Source organism: Manis javanica, chromosome 9 (assembly GCF_040802235.1).
Source record: "Manis javanica isolate MJ-LG chromosome 9, MJ_LKY, whole genome shotgun sequence".
NCBI lineage: Eukaryota > Metazoa > Chordata > Mammalia > Pholidota > Manidae > Manis > Manis javanica.
The window spans coordinates 113052071-113069296 of NC_133164.1; the positions used below are offsets into that span (position 1 = coordinate 113052071).

The 17226-nt window shown below is 35.4% G+C and overlaps 1 protein-coding gene across 14 annotated transcripts in view; it reads right to left on the reverse strand.

Annotated features, from left to right (window-relative positions):
- PIGN (phosphatidylinositol glycan anchor biosynthesis class N) overlaps nt 1–17226 on the reverse strand; it is a 114810-nt gene that overhangs the window by 26118 nt on the left and 71466 nt on the right. For all 14 annotated transcript variants that reach the window (XR_012121257.1, XM_073213172.1, XM_073213168.1 and 11 more), the window contains 6 exons: nt 15536–15638; nt 11619–11721; nt 9939–10025; nt 7183–7238; nt 6821–6896; nt 5758–5831 (listed from right to left, as the gene is read on the reverse strand). Coding sequence is in view for 13 of the 14 variants with exons in the window: in XM_073213172.1 (XP_073069273.1) it covers nt 5758–5831; nt 6821–6896; nt 7183–7238; nt 9939–10025; nt 11619–11721; nt 15536–15638 (499 nt within the window). In the remaining variant the exon portion in view is untranslated. The remainder of the gene's footprint in view (nt 1–5757; nt 5832–6820; nt 6897–7182; nt 7239–9938; nt 10026–11618; nt 11722–15535; nt 15639–17226) is intronic.

Below are 17226 nucleotides of genomic sequence, written 5' to 3' on the forward strand. Positions count from 1 at the left end.
CTGAAGTGGTAGGTAGATGCAAGATAAAGGTAGAAAACATAATTTAGTGCTGTAAGAGGACAAATGTAGATGATCAGGTCTGTGCCTATAGACTAAGTATTAATCCAAGCTGGACAAGGGCAACAAAACATCCACGGATGCAGAAGATTTCTCTCAAAACTGGGGGTGAGGTTCTAAGCCTCACCTCTGTTGATCCCCAATTTCTCACCTGATGGCCCTCCTGCAACTGTGCCTGTCTTAGGTTGTTCCTCCCTTGAGGAATCTTACCAATCTCTGGCTAACCAGTCATTTTCTGGGGCCATACAGGGAAATGTAAAGTTGGTAAGTGAGAGAGAAGAAATATTGCTTGAAAAGGTTAGCTTTTTACTTCTTTGCAGATTTATGCCCTGTGGCTTCTATGCCCAGCATTTGTCTTGAGGTATCTTTACCACTTGGAAGAATTATGATACTCGGTAATTTCGATATGAGGCACGAATTCTACTAAAGGGTTGTAATTAGGAAGGAAGAAGAAAAGCTATAGAAGTAGCAGATGGAAGAAAACATGGAAAGATTGATTATTTCTTTGACATATCTTCTTGTAGAGTAACATAAGCATGTATAGGTTTTAAACTACTAATTGAATTGCATACACACATTGACATAATAGGAATACAGCTACATAACTAAAGCAGACCTACAATTACCAGCCATATCCAGTGAAACCAAGAAAACCAGTTAGGCATCCTAGGCATTTGTGAAAACTTATCAATGATATGATGGATATTGTCTAACTGAATTTGAATAGTTTGAGAAAAATCAGACAAATTAAAACAACACATTCCTGGGAACTGTTCACATCCCATATGTTCTTTTAACAGTAGATAGTCTATAGTTGCACGATTTTGGAGCGCTGCAACTTGCACTTCTTCTAATTCTTGGTTGAGTTTCAACAGTATAGATCCAGTCAAATTTGTTGTTTTACTGTATGCACAGGCCAGCTTAGATATCTCCTTCTTCATTCCAATGGCAAGTCCAGGAACTATTTTTAGTTTTTTTGAGGAACCTCCATATTGCTTTCCACAATGGTTGAACTAATTTACATTCCCACCAACAGTGTAGGAGGGTTTCCCTTTCTGCACTTTTTCACATTTGTTATTCCTTGTCTTTTCGATGTTGGCCCTCCTAACTGGTGTGAGGTGATATCTCATTGTGGTTTTAATTTGCATTTCTTTGATAATTAGCGATGTGGAGTATCTTTTTATGGCCTGTTGGCCATCTGAATTTCTTCTTTAGAGAAGTGTCTGTTTATATCCTCTGCTGATTTTTTAATCAGGTTATTTGCTTTTTGGGTGTTGAGGCATGTGAGTTTTTTATATATTTTTGATGTTAACCCCTTGTCGGATATGTCGTTTACAAATATATTCTCCAATATGGTAGGATGCCTTTCTGTTCTCCTGATGGTATCCTTTGCTGTACAGAAAATTTTTAGTTTGATGTAGTCCCATTTGTTCAATTTTGCTTTTGTTTCCCTTGCCCGAGGAGATGCATTCAGGAAAAAGTTGCTCATGTTTATATTCAAGAGATTTTTGCCCATGTTTTCTTCTAAGAGTTTTATGGTTTCATGACTTACATTCAGGTCTTTGATCCATATCAAGTTTACTTTTTTATATAGAGTTAGACAATAATCCAGTTTTATTCTCTTACATGTAGCTGTCCAGTTTTGCCATTTATTGGTATTTCTGTAATTTCTCTCATGAGTGTCTTGTAGTTTTCAGGGTATAGGTCTTTCACCTCCTTAGTTAGGTTTATTCCTAGATATTTTATTCTTTTTGATGAAATTGTAAATGAATTGTTTTCTTGACATCTCTTTCTGCTAGTTCATCATTAGTATATAGGAATACAACAGATTTCTGTGTATTAATTTTGCATCCTGCAACTTTGCTGAATTCAGTTATCGGTTCTAGTAGTTTTTGGGTGGATTCTTTAAGGGTTTTTTTTTTTTGAGAGGGCATCTCTCATATTTATTGATCAAATGGTTGTTAACAACAATAAAATTCTGTATAGGGGGGTCAATGCTCAATGCACAGTCATTAACCCATCTCAAGCCTAGTTCTCTTCAGTCTCCAATCTTCTGAAGCATAACGAACAAGTTCTTACATGGTGAACAGTACAAGGGCATTCATCACAGAAACGCATTATGAACTATAAACAATCAGGTCAAATATGAATGTTTGATTTTTATACTTGATTTATATGTGGATCCCACATTTCTCCCTTTATTATTATTATTATTTTTATTTTTAATAAACTGCTGAAGTGGTAGGTAGATGCAAGATAAAGGTAGAAAACATAGTTTAGTGTTGTAAGAGAGTAACTGTAGATGATCAGGTGTGTGCCTGTAGACTATGTGCTAATCCGAGCTAGACAAGGGCAATAAAACATCCATGGATGCAGAAGCTTTCTCTCAACACGGGGGGGCGGGGGGGGTGAGGTTCTAAGCTTCACCACTGTTGTTCCCCAATTTCTCACCTGATGGCCCCCCTGCGACTGTGCCTGTCTTAGGTTGTTCCTCCCTTGAGGAATCTTACCCGTCTCTGGCTAACCAGTCATCTTCTGGGGCCAAACAGGGAAATGTAAAGTTGGTAAGTGAGAGAGAAGCCATATTGTTTGAAAAGGTTAGTTTTTTACTTCTTTGCAGATTTATGCCCTGTGGCTTCTATGCCCAGCACTTGTCTCGAGGTATCTTTACCACCTGGAGGAATTATGATACTCGGTAAATTTGATATGAGGCACAAATTCTATTTAAGGGTTGTAATTAGGAAGGAAGAAGAAAAGCTATAGAGGTAGCATATGGAAGAAAACATGGGAGGATTGATTATTTCTTTGACATATCTTCTTGTAGAGTACCTTAAGCATGTATAAGTTTTAAACTACTAACTTGCGCACACATATTAACATAATAGGAATACGGTGACATAAACAAAGCAAATCTATAATTACCAGCCATCTCCAGTGAAGCCAAGAAAACCATTTAGCATTTGTGAAAATTAGTCTATGATATGATGGATATTGTCCAACTGTACTTGAACAGTCTGAGAAGTCAGACAAATTAAAGCAACCCATTTCTAGGATCTGTTCACATCCCATATGTTCTTTTAACCGTAGATAGTCTATAATAATCGTAAGATTTTGGAGCACTACAACTTGCACCCCTCCCAACTCCTGATTGAGTTCCAACAGTACAGATCCGGTCAAATTCGTTGTCTCACTGTATGCACATGCCAGCCTAGACATCTCCCTCCTCCTTCCAATGGCAAGTCCAGGAAACGGTGAGGTGGATGCAGCCACAACCGCAGCATCGCCTGGATCCCTGTGGAGGCTTTTTGATGATCATCCCCCGGCACGAGTCCTCCAGAGAGTGCTGATGCCGGAAGCTCCTCCTCATATCGTATCTTAGTTCATTTTCTGGGTAGCCAAGCTAGGCCTTGATCTTCTGCATAGAAACAAACAGATCCTTTGCCCACACTTTGACATGCCCTCTATACCACTGTGTAGAACTCATTGGAGGCGAGCACATAGGAACTGATTTTTTTTTTAATCTTTAATCTACACTTACATGAAGAATACTATGTTTACTATGCTCTCCCCTATATCAGGTCCCCCCTAAAAACCACATTACGGTCACTGTCCATAAGCATAGCAAAATGTAGAATCACTACTTGTCCTCTCTGTGTTGTACAGCCCTCCCTCCCCTTTCTCCCTCCCCCCACTATGCATGCTAATCTTAATACCCCCCTTCTTCTTCCCCCCACTTATCCCCCCCTGCCCACCCATCCTCCCCAGTTCCCTTTGGTACCTGTTAGTTCATTTTTGGGTTCTGTAATTCCGCTGCTGTTTTGTTCCTTCAGTTTTTCCTTTGTTCTTATATTCCTCAGATGAGTGAAATCATTTGGTATTTCTCTTTCTCCGCTTGGCTTATTTCACTGAGCATAATACTCTCCAGCTCCATCCATGTTGTTGCAAATGGTAGGATTTTTCCTCTTCTTATGGCTGAGTAGTATTCCATTGTGTATATGTACCACGTCTTCTTTATCCATTCATCTACCGATGGACATTTAGGTTGCTTCCAATTCTTGGCTATTGTAAATAGTGTTGCAATAAACATAGGGGTGCATCTGTCTTTCTCAAACTTGATTGCTGTGTTCTTAGGGTAAATTCCTAGGAGTGGAATTCCTGGGTCAAACGGTAGGTCTGTTTTGAGCATTTTGATGAACCTCCATACTGCTTTCCACAATGGTTGAACTAATTTACATTCCCACCAGCAGTGTAGGAGGGTTCCCCTTTCTCCACAGCCTCGCCAACATTTGTTGTTGTTTGTCTTTTGGATGGCAGCTATCCTTACTGGTGTGAGGTGATACCTCATTGTAGTTTTAATTTGCATTTCTCTGATAATTAGTGATGTGGAGCATCTTTTCATGTGTCTGTTGGCCATCTGTATTTCTTTTTTAGAGAACTGTCTGTTTAGTTCCTCTGCCCATTTTTTAATTGGGTTATTTGTTTTTTGTTTGTTGAGGCGTGTGAGCTCTTTATATATTCTGGACGTCAAGCCTTTATCGGATCTGTCATTTTCAACTATATTCTCCCATACTGTAGGGTTCCTTTTTGTTCTATTGATGGTGTCTTTCGCTGTACAGAAACTTTTCTGCTTAATGTAGTCCCACTTGCTCATTTTTGCTGTTGTTTTCCTTGCCCGGGGAGATATGTTCAAGAAGGGGTCACTCATGTTTATGTCTAAGAGGTTTTTGCCTATGTTTTTTTCCAAGAGTTTAATGGTTTCATGACTTACATGTAGCTGTCCAGTTTTGCCAGCACCATCTGTTGAAGAGACTGTCATTTTGCCATTGTATGTCCATGGCTCCTTTATCAAATATTAATTGACCATATATGTTTCTTTAAGGGTTTTTTATGTACAATATCATATCATCTGCAAAGAGTGATAGGTTAACTTATTCCTTATCAATCTAGATGCCTTTTATTTCTTTGTGCTGTCTGATTGCCATGGCTAGGATTTCCAGTACTACGTTGAATGAAAATGGAGAGAGTGGGCATCCTTAGCTTGTGTCCCACTGGATCACAGATTTACTACTTTATCGTTTTCCATGAGGTCTTCTCTTTTCCCCAGCTCTAGGCAGTCTGTTGCAGTCTTCTTTCTAGTCACTCTTTTAGCATTAGTTGTATTTGCTGAATTTTTGTATTACATGTAGTTTTGGGAGGAGGTTTCTGTCTCACTTCTCACACTGCCATCTTTAAGCCTCTCCCCACTTCAATGCCTTTTTAAAAATTAAGGCATAATTTGCAAACAAAATTGTAAGGTATTTAAATTGCGCAATGTGATGATTTGATATATGTATACAATGTTTACAGACTGCAGAGAGTGAACATTTTTGACATGGATCTTTAGAATCAACCAAAGTAGAAGAAAGCAATTCTGGATGAGTGCCCATAAATGTGCCAACTAACCTGTGGCTATTTGTATTTCTTTTATAATAAGAAATCCATTTTGAGTTGAGAAAGCATATTTCTCTGCTAGGGGCTCTAATCAACTAATTTTTTCTAATGAAATCTGAACTCTAACTAAAAAGGGGAAACACGTTTTTCTTGTTTTTATAATAAACTATGTCAGAGTGTCTTAATAGCAATCTCATCAAATATCCTCAAATGCTTACTCTTATTTCCAAAAAATGGGCAAATCCAATGCTTCTTAAACATTCTTCTTACCTTTTTGATGATAACTGGGTAGTTAACTGAACCGCTTCAAAAGCACACATCACAAGAACAAAGGGGATTAAAATCTGTTTAAAAGAACAACAAATGATGCATGGGCAGCTAAAGCATTTGAAAAACTTTTAGAAATAAATACTACTTCTGCTTATAGAAATATTTCAATTTCCTGAGTAAATTTTATCTATATTAAGTGAAGAGCAAATGCTAAAATAAAATGACATCAATGACATATAGAACAGTGAAGAATCTATTTTCAAAATCTGCATTAACAAGCTACAACAATAGCATCTTTTAAGTATTTCTTAAAATTTTGTTTATATTAGTGCAGTAACACAAAAAGATTACTACTACAATTAAGAGACTTATGTGATGTGAACAAAAGGCAATCAGATTTTAGGCACATTATTAATTAGTTTATTTAAACAAATATATACTAATTACATAAAATGCACCAGGTGCGTGGTAGAAGGAATAAGCAAAATGACCCTAGAGAAGAAGGGAAAGAATATGAATTACATTCCATTGGAGGTCTGAACACCCGGAAAGCTGAAGAATTTATCATTATCTTGGTACCTCAGCATCCAGCTAGTACCTTGCATGTTACTGAATGTAAGTACTGAGTGACATATTTGCTGAATCAATGAATCAATCCTAAGTACAAAGATTGTAAGAAAAGATTGCAATGTGTATGCAGACTCATGGGTGGAGAGAATAGGTGCAGGGGGCCTTAGAATCTTGGGGAGCACTGCAGTTTTGATCGGCACAGCACTTCCCCATAGGCTTTCATCACCTTTGATAGGACTTCCCAGGACTAACAGAATCTCTATTCTTTAGAAGTTAAATGGGCTTAAGAGTAAAGAAAAAAGATTAACTATATTTTGGAGTAAAGCCTTAGATGGTCCCATCTCCTGTTTGGCAGTGTCTGAGACGTATCTTTTTTCCACACTATTTAACTCTGTCACAACTTTATAATCCTAATGTCATGTTACAAATCTAAATGTCCCAATGGGTCCATAATCTTAATTAATTGATATCTTAATAAAGTAAGAAAACTAACCTTCCACATCATCAGGGCTCCCATGATATAAGGACTAAACACAGTCAGAAAGCAATAGACAGAGGCCAGATCAAAGCTAAGGAACCAACATAAAGAAAAAGGATTTTAGAATTCACATTGTAATTTTAAAAGGATGCTCTGCTAAAAAGGATGTTTAATTTTCTGAAATTGACTGTTACTAATAGACAAACATACACTGGATCAAGGAATATTCTGAAGCCACTAAAACGAACGAGGTAGGTCTATGTTAACACAAACCAATCTCCAAAAAACATCTTTTAGCATAAAAAGCAAGGTACAGAACAAAATTCCAATTTGTATTATTTTGTGGTTATATATATGCTGTTTTCATTTAAAATTACCTGTTTAAAGAAGCTATATTCCCAGTTCCAAAAAATGCTGTCACTAAGAAAAAAACCTAAGTAGAAGTTAAGGAATAGCCAAACAAGTCAGAATTTGTACAAATTTTTCTCATTTAGAAAAGATATGCCTATTCTACCATGTAATTTGCTTTTTCACTGGTACAGTTGATTATAAGTTGTTGCAAATGAACATTCCATCATATCTCCTTGTGTATGTATTCTGAAAGAACTAGACTGAAGCAGCCATGTAGTAAGAACAGTGCTCCCTGGGAGGTCATCTCAATGTCACTAGTATCTTTGGGAAGGTTATGAATATCCTCTGCTCTAACATAAGCAAGTTGGATTGCTGAATTTGCAGCTGGCCTTGTATTTGTACTGTAGTTGGCTGCTAATGATTTTTTCAAAAGGATAATGGGGACCTAATGTGATAGACATTTGCAGCTGAAATACTGTTTCAGTTCACATGTACTTGCTGTGTGCCCACTACATGTGAAACATGCCAGGTTCTTCGGAAGGCCCAGAAATAAGATATCATGTTTTACAATATTCACTAGAGTATGAGACAGGAGAAAACATTAAACATCTTTTGACATCTCTTAAACTTCATTTGTACTGGTGCGGTAATAAAGAGTACATATTAAATCCTATTGGTGTCTAAGAATCTACTGCTAAAGTACTTAAAATAGTAACTGGCCCCCTGAAAGGGCTTAATAAATGCTACTATTTTATTATTATAGATACATACACAGAAGTGGCATAGAAACAATGATGAGAAAGCATGAAATCTGAAAACTTTCAGTGAAAAAGTGGTTTTTGAATGGTGATCTGAGTCTTAAATGTTTCATGGATCCATTCACTCAACCAGTCAACTAACCTACCAACATTTACTGTCTTGTATGTGTCCAAGGCAGAGTTCGGCACTAAGTATACAAATATCAATAAAACAATCTCAAAGTGCTCAATGGTGACTAAAATTATGATGATATGCAGGAATATATAAGAGGCATTTTAAGGTAAAAGGGGAAAATAAATGACATACTCAAGAAACAGTAAATACATGATAGAAACTTAGGGTTTACTGAAGGATACAGTGAAAGATGATGCTAGAAATAAAGATTGGTGGCATATTAATAAAAAGCCTTGAACTTTACTGTGGAGATAATGAACAGCTAGCAAACATTTCAGGCAAGTGATATAAACAAGAAATAACAGGGACAGTGAGATAGTCAGATCAGGGCGACAAATAATTAAAGGCAGGAGATCCAACTAGAAAGCTATTTCAGTAGTCCATGGTAGGACAAGGTTAAGTCACGGGGAGACAGTGGGACTTTAGAACTGGAAAAAGAGCATCTACATAAGACAAGTTTGATGCCTGGGTGGCTGAAGTATGCCATTATCATTAAATGAGATGAGTCTTGTCTTTGGAGAGGGGTGGGCAGTTGTTAGTCAGCTTGGACACGTATTTGGTGGTACCCAGAAGGATGTGGGATGCACAGCTCTTGGTGTCAGGAGGGAAGTCAAAGCTGGAAAAGTAGACCCTGGAGTTGTTTGCAGAGGTGTTGGTCAAAGCTATAGAAGAGGATGTCATCCAGGCACGGTAAGAGAAAATCAATGATAGAGCTCAGAGAAAAACATGGTTGAGGATAAAAGGAAGAGCAGTTTTAGTGAAGGAGAACAGAAATGATATAAAAGCTAAGATGATAACCTGGATCATGTCCTGGAAGTGAAGTGTCAAGAAAGAGAAATTAATAGGGTTGAATGTGTACAGAGTAGTCAAGCAATACTGAAGACATTAGACTGTGCAGTGAGGAAGCCCCTGCAGACCACTGAGAGGACAGCTTCAGCAGAGATATTTGACAAATATTCGTAGAGCTACTATGTGCCATCCTATGTGCCAGGCACCATTCTAGGCTTGAGGATATAGTTATAAGGGGGGAAGAAATGGTAGCAGTGACTACAGATTTTTCTTTCTGGGAGCTTGGTGGTATATAGAAAGGATAAGATGCAATTATAATTTAGGGGGATGCAGGGTTCAAGGAAAGAAGTGTTTTATTAGTACAAGCTGAAGGGAAGGAGCCTGCAGAGAGAAAGAGAAACCAAAATGGGAGCAAAAGCAAGAGATGGAGGAGAAAGTGAGAACATTTATTTTCTGGACCTATAAGGTCCAGATCCTGCACCATGAAAGTTCAAAGGAAATATCTTCTTATGAATTTCTTGAAGCCAGTTAGCTGACCTTCCCAAAGTGAGACTTTATTCTGTTATATTGTCCTTCAAACTTCTTATACTAACAACTTTCTCACAACACTGCTTCTGATGTGATCCAAAAACCCGTGAGATAGATGCTATATACCACAGTATAGTATAAAATACATATAAGAAGATACAAACCAAACCCATAAGAGCAGTTTCTTCAGCATGAGGGAAATTAGATTGGAATTGGAAGTTCAAAGATGACTTTGGCTTTAGTTGTAATGTTTTAAATTCTTTTGAATGTGTGACATCTGTGACAAAACAGTAATTATTGATCTGGATGGTAGGAATATACACATGTGCATTTGTCTGTTATTTTTTATGCTTTTCTGTAGTACAAAAATTTTTTTAGATGTGAACTTTATGAGAAAATTCTGGTTGAGAGGGTGGTTAAATGACCTCCAAAGTAATACACTATTCAGTGATAGGCCAGCACACCATCCACATCTTACTCCACTAAATGGGGGGTTGTGGTGCCTTAAAACAAAAGTCCAAACAAAGGATACAAGGAAAAAGGCCCTACGGATGTCATCCAGATCGAGCTGTCGAAACTGGGTTATATCAGTATGACAAGCGAACTGGATACTGGTAACCTGTGTGATAATAATAAACATTACAAACACACAATAATAATTTTCTTACTTCTACCCTCAAAAGCAAACTTACAATTAAGTTACAACAGCTAGAAAAATGGCCTGTACTGACAAAAAAATATCAACTATAAATCTTTTCCTATAGCTTAATTGCACCCTAATAAAATACGTCAAAAGGTAAATAAAAAACATGTTGTTAATAATATCCTGAACAGAACTGCAGTACTGCTGTTATGTGTGATAAAAGTGAGAAGTGGGTTTTTTCTTATCCTATATAAGCTTTTAAATCCCTTCTCTAAGGCCTGATTTCTCAGAACCCTGATCTTCTCAAACACAAGTACGGCATGATATTAAAGAGCATAATACAATGAAACACCTCTTGGTTTCTTTGTTCTTCTGCTAATTCTATTTGCAGAGAAATTATTTTCTTTTAATAAAAAAGCAAAATATTCCTATCTCTGGTAAAAGAGAAAGTCACTGTTACTTAATCTTCCCTCCCCAGAAAGGAAAAACCCATGGGTAAGTTTAAAGAAAGACTTTCTCCATCTCCACTCCCTAAGTAATTCCCCAAAGAGTTCTTAGAATGCTCTAATACTCTTTTCTGGAAATACATCGATCCGCTTTCAGTTAAAAAATACAATTAAAATTGACACAGAGACCTTCATTTTAAAATTGAGTATTTATTTCATATTAAAATATTTGATGTTTACTATTAAGGACAGTTTGACCATTTACTCAAATCTGATCAAAACTGCTTTTCATGTATTATTTTAATATTCTAGGATTTTTAAGTTAAAAACCAGCAATTATTCAATATACTTCAATAAAGTTTTTTTCTTTATTAAGTGACTTATCCTAACTATCAATTACTTTCTGTAAACTCCACTGGAACCAATTATAGATGAATCAATGGATCAACTATGGAAGTGTTTTTCTGCAATACTAATTTTATCTGACTTCAGTAGAACTGTAAATATTCTATTATCAATTTCTTATAAATGCCCTCAGTTCTAAAATCAAGGTAAGAGACATCAATTCAACTCTCTAGCTAAACATTATAAAGGTGTCCTTACAATTTGGTTGGCTTTTAGCCAATAAGTATACTGTGTTAAATAAACAGCCTAAGATTTGGACTGGGGCTACAATCACTAAGGTGACAGAGCAAACATTTTGGATTAGGATGACTAGAGAAACAATACTGGGAACACAAATGTCACCGTATGATCAAATTCATAAACTGACTTGTGACCATGTAAATAGTCTTCCAACTAAAATAAACTTAAGAAAAAGAAAAGTCAGATGTGAAAACAGAGGAAAATAAAATAAAGAACATTCTTTCCCCTCCATTCCTTCATCTATATTGACGTTTGTTGCATCAGTGATTCTCAAATAATCTCTAAGAAAAGCCCAATTTATATAATGCCTATAAAACAAAATCATGCTCTTCTGTTATAACTGAAACTTTTCCTAATTGCTTATATTAATGCCTTAAATAGTGTAAAATTTTAGGCAGAAAAGCATTTTGATGAAATAACATTGCAATGTCCTCACTGGATACAGAATATTTTAATATTCTCAAACACAAAAAGCTACCTTCTGTTTACAGGAAACACCAGATTGTAGTAGGGTTTCTTGTTCCATGTGTATCCAGACAAACATCAAACATGACAATGCTAATGGAAACAGAGCTTCATACCTAAGGGTTGGGGCATGGTGGGGGTGGAAGGTAAAAAAGAAAACAACAAATAAAATGCAAATTTATACTGAGCAGTCTTTCTTAAAATTAAAACAATCCTGGTAATATTTCTAAATCACAATATCACAAAATTCAAAATTTCTAGGCTTTCTATAAGAAGTAGGAAAGAAAAATTACATTTAAATATCAACTCCAACACCATCTTTTTTGAAATTTATAAATCTTGAGATCATTAAATGCTTAACATGGTAGAGATATTTAAAAATCATAAGGTAAATGACAGATATAGAGAAAAAGCAACATTAAGACAAAGATAAGAAGACAATTCCCGAGTTAAAATTATTAACATACACAGAAGAGCAAGACAAACATCCCAAATTTTTTAAAAAGTGGGTACAAGAACATCCCTCTCAAAAAGAAAAAAAAAAGAGCCAATAAATACATGTACATGTTTGACCTTATTAATAACTGATATGTAAATTAAAATAGGGAGATGCCATATAGACTTATCATATTTACCCACATTAAGAAAAATAACATTGATAAGATAATAAAGAAAAGGAATTCATTTAAAATAAAGTTCTTATTTTATAGCAGCTTATGACTCTATTACAGACCTGGGCTACACTAATGGTTCTACCTGTATGTCTGTCTAGTACTCAGGACACTGGTGACATGAAAGAAAAACTGATTTGATCAACTGAATCAAGAAGGTGTATACTCTGAGCAAAAGAGCACCATGATTTCTAAAATATTTTCACCTATATGTGAAATTATTCTTTCCTAATATACAAAAAAATAAATTCCATAGTTCTATAAATAGTGCTACTATCTTAATTCCTTTCAAAAACTATAAACTATGATCATTTTCTTTCATAAAATATTCATGAATAAATCTGATAAAGACAATCTTCCTATGGGACTTTATTTCTTTAGATAATCAAATATCTTGTATAAAGTCTGCATATCTGAATTAATAAACTGAAATACCAATAAAAAGTCATCACAGGCCCACAATGTACATAACAAAACCTTACTAAATTAGGATCTGCCAGTTTGATCATTGTGTAAATAAAACAGGGCTGAAAAGTCTTTAGGTATGTATTATAGCTTGCTAAACAAAGGGATAATATAAGCAAAATTTCAGAGGGAGATGTTTAATCAACTTAAGAGAACTATTTTCAAGTATTACAACAGCTAGCATAAAATAATCAAATGCTGATTATAAATGAATATTCTTTATTCATTAAATCAAGAATGCATTGTTAGAAGAATATAGGATTACTACTACTGCATTTCTCTAAAGTAATATAACTGAATTTGTTTAAATATCCTGCAATTCTGCCTATTCACTAATTTACATAAAGAAACCTCCAGGTCATGCAAAATAGTGGTGGGAAACAAAAACAGGTGGACTAAATTTTGCAGAACTGATTTGCCACTGAAAAATGCACTAATTGAAATTATTAGACTGCTATTCCTGGTTATCCCTGCTCAATTTTTAGATGTTGAACAGTATATTTCTTATTATATTCATTAATAAGAGCATACTCATCATTAATAATCTGATTTTAGGCATGAATTTTCACTTTTTAGATTTTCTTAAAATTAAATATGCTTATGATAATCTTTTTTGGTATCTTTCATGACTATGAAATAGGTGATTTAAAACACTATAGTATTTATCATCAATGTAAGTTACATGATTAACTCACTTTATATTATGAATTATTTTTTCATCCAAAATCCAACTTCAATTATCCTTTCTTCCTTCTTACATTTCTCATAAAAAATCAGATCTATTTCTAGGTCTGTTATATTTTTAATCTACTATACATTCTTTTAAGTCTGTTTATTGCTTTATTTAAATATTTTTTTATTGATGTATAGTCAATATACAATATTGTATTGGTTTCTGGTATATAATATAGTGATTCAGCAATTACATATATTATAAAATGCTACAGTAAGTGTAGTTACCATCTTTCACCAAAGTTATTATAATATTATTGACTATATTCCCCATGCTATACTTTTCATCCCTTTTATTTATTTATTTTATAATTTGGAAGTTTGTACCTCTTTGTTTTCTTCACTTATTTGACCTTTCCTCCCCCTTCCACCCCTATGGTATCCATCAGTTTGTATGAGTCTATTTCTATTTTGTTACATGTGTTTCATTTTTTTAGATTCCAGAAATAAATGAAATCAAATAGTATTTGTCTTTCTTTCTTTGATTTACAGCTGTTTATTTATTGCTTTAGAATTTGAAGGTTCAAAAAAGCAAAGGGCTTACTGACTAAGTGATTTATTGATTAACTGTAGAAGCTGGCACATACTTCTGGACACTCTCAAACACTTAGTTCCTTCAGGCAACCTCTGGGTGTGATCTCTTAATGAAACTCATGTGCCCCCCCCCAAAATAGTGGGTTAGAATAGAAATGATTTGTCTTCTGCTTTCTAATCTAGATTAAAAACTTGTACACATTCTATTCATATATATTTTGATGGATTCTAATTATAAATAAATTATTTATCCGATGCAATTTCACCAATACATCAGAGAAGAGTCAACAGTTCTAAAGTCTCCGCATGTTCTCACTCCTGAGTAAGAATATGCTGACGGACTTCAAGTTTTATTTGAAAGTTGGAAGTTCTAAATTTCAGAGAAAACCCATCTTAAGATCTTATTAGGAACTGGTGAAAATGTCTACATTGCTTATATTACACATCTTTATAGCTATGCCCCAGACCTGGTAATGCAAGGAGAAAGGAAAAGACAGGAGGTGTGGGGGCTTTGGTAAGAGAAGGAGGCTTAGCACTGCACTGGATCATCTTTCTATCTGTGGACTGCAAGAACTCCAAAGCTCTAGGTCACTTAGGATGTTAGGGTCTACCATAAAAAGACTGAGAATATCCCTCTAATTCTGTATTAGGACAACTAAGTGTCCCAAAGAATGAACCCAAGTTCTGGACCCAAAATAGCTTTACAAAATCATCTGAACTGGGAATAATCTGTTGATGACACAATGGTGAATCCCTAGGTTTAATCTGATTGGGATCAAGATCTTGTATTTGGGTCAAATTTTGAGCTAATAGTGGTGGTTATTCAATTTGCCTGTTCTAGTCAGCGTCTGTTACAGTGTGCCCATTTCTCAAACTCATGGATTTAAGTGAAGGAATTCAAAAGCAAGTGAAGAATTCTTTTCTTCAAAATAGATGAGAATATGCCATTGGGTTCACTGAGTCTCACAGAATGCTTCAGGAACCACCACCCCTAATCAAGCTGCTAGTTTTTGGTTTTGTTTTGTAAGAAAATTTCAATCTTAAATAAAAATGGATTCTTTAAGTTTCCAGAAAATACTCTGAAAGTTTCCAAATCAGAAGGACTATTTGGACTATGATATATTTAAAAGTAAAAAGAAAAAGAAAATACTAGATTCCAAAAAAGAATGAACGAAGCAAAGTACAGTCATGCAAGGAATGCAACAAAAACAAACTCTTCCAAGTCATTATTTGAGACAGAAAATTCCTCTGTAACCACTCAAGAGCTTTCTGACACTAGTAAAATGACATTTTAGCAACATCAGGAATTAAACAGAAAGACAACAGGCGATACTATGAAAATGACAAGAAAAAAAAAAGCATAGAAAATTACAGATCTAGACATGGTTCTTATAGTGCAGAAACTATTCATAATGTATTCCCCAAGAGTTGCACAACATTTTTCATTTCCCGAGGTTAAATACTCAGAGAGAGATGTCAATATTTCATTTAAAACATACTAAATATAACAATTTTAAAAAGTTTATACCCGGTGCTTAGAAGAAGGTAGGTTGACATCGAGGAAAGAAGTATGCTGAACAATCGCTCGAGGAGACTTGTAGGACTCAGGAGCGGCATGACGAAGGAAGAGGCTGTAACATAACAAGGCAGGGTAGTGTCAGTATGAGACACACCACATGCGAGTTGAGAAGCTCTGAATACCTTATTATCATTCATAATGCTTACTGTTTGTGTGACCTTTAAAATTAGGCAGTGTTTGCCCTAATCATTTTGTAAGCTTCCTGATAGATTGTTAAGAAAGTGCTAAAAAAACTGGGGGTCGGGGGACATGGGAAAGTGTTGCTTATTTACAAGCTAGCTTGAGGGGACTCTTTGGACAAGTCTGGGACATTTTGAGCACTGAAATATCAACGGTAATGAATTATAAACCTCTGAAAAAACAGGAGCTCATGAGTCCACAACAATAATAAATACATAAGTGAGTGAATGAATGAATGAATGAATGATGAATGGTAAAGAAGGGAGGATTCTTACAATAGGTTACTGAAAACCTTCCGGTAAATGCAGTGAGAATGTTAAAGCTTGAATATCATCACTTTGTAGCTATCATGACAAAGATTGGATCAAGAATGACTTATGAATGGATCCTAAATCTAGGGAGAAATTTTGATGAGAAAGATATTTTATGGTCTTGATTGTCTCTCAATAGATGCTTATTAGTTGCAAGGAAGGGGGAAAATCAGTAAATATAGAGTGAAAGAACTAGGCAACACCTTGAAAGGGTGATGGAAATCAGTATTATTAATGGAGGACAAATAGATATCATGTACATCCAAAAGTGTCCCTAGAAAGGATACAACATCACTTATGCAGTATTCTAGCCAATAATGCATAATCTCAATTTGATTATAAGGAAATATCAGACAGATACAAAACTCTTAACATTCTGTTTAGAAGGGGCAGGTTGGGGTTGGCTATATTCTTCAAAAATGTCAATGTCATAAAAGACAATGAAAGGCAAAATGCCATAAAGAACATCACTGGTGAATTGAAAAATTAATGCAAAGATGGTAAAATAGATAAAAATACTGAATACAATGCTTAACATTTTTTACATACATATAAACCCAAATAAACACATACACTCATAAACACATAAAGTGGAGGATGGCTTTCTGTAATTCCAGTAAATGTTCTATTTATTTTTAACCTTTTTAGAAGTTTAAGTTGTTTAAAAATCAGATACATTGATATGGGCACAAGTCCTGTTTTCTTTGCTTCTCTTCCTCATTGTAGTTTACCTTTAGGTAAGTAAAAAAAACTAGGAGGTGAGCCAGGCTACACAGCAAAGGGTTATACAGTGAGCAAGAGCTGGGCAGCTCCTCAGGTACACCTACCTCCTATTTATTATTTGCCAGGTACTGCTCACCTGCTGGTATGTGTTGTATATGACTATACATCTTTGAACTTAGGCAGTATGAATGAAAGACTGCCCTTTAATATTAGAGTTTCCATTCATAATTTTCGGTTTTCTTGTAGATTTGAAAACTAACATGCCATATGAGAGGCCATCACATAAAGCTGCCTCATTAGAGTGTTAATTAGCACCCTCGTCCCTGCAGAACAGAAGCACCAGGAGGGCAGGGATTTGGTGTGTGCGGTGCCACACGACAGCACAAACTGAGCGCAATTGTGTTAAGTGAAGGAGCAGTCATGGAT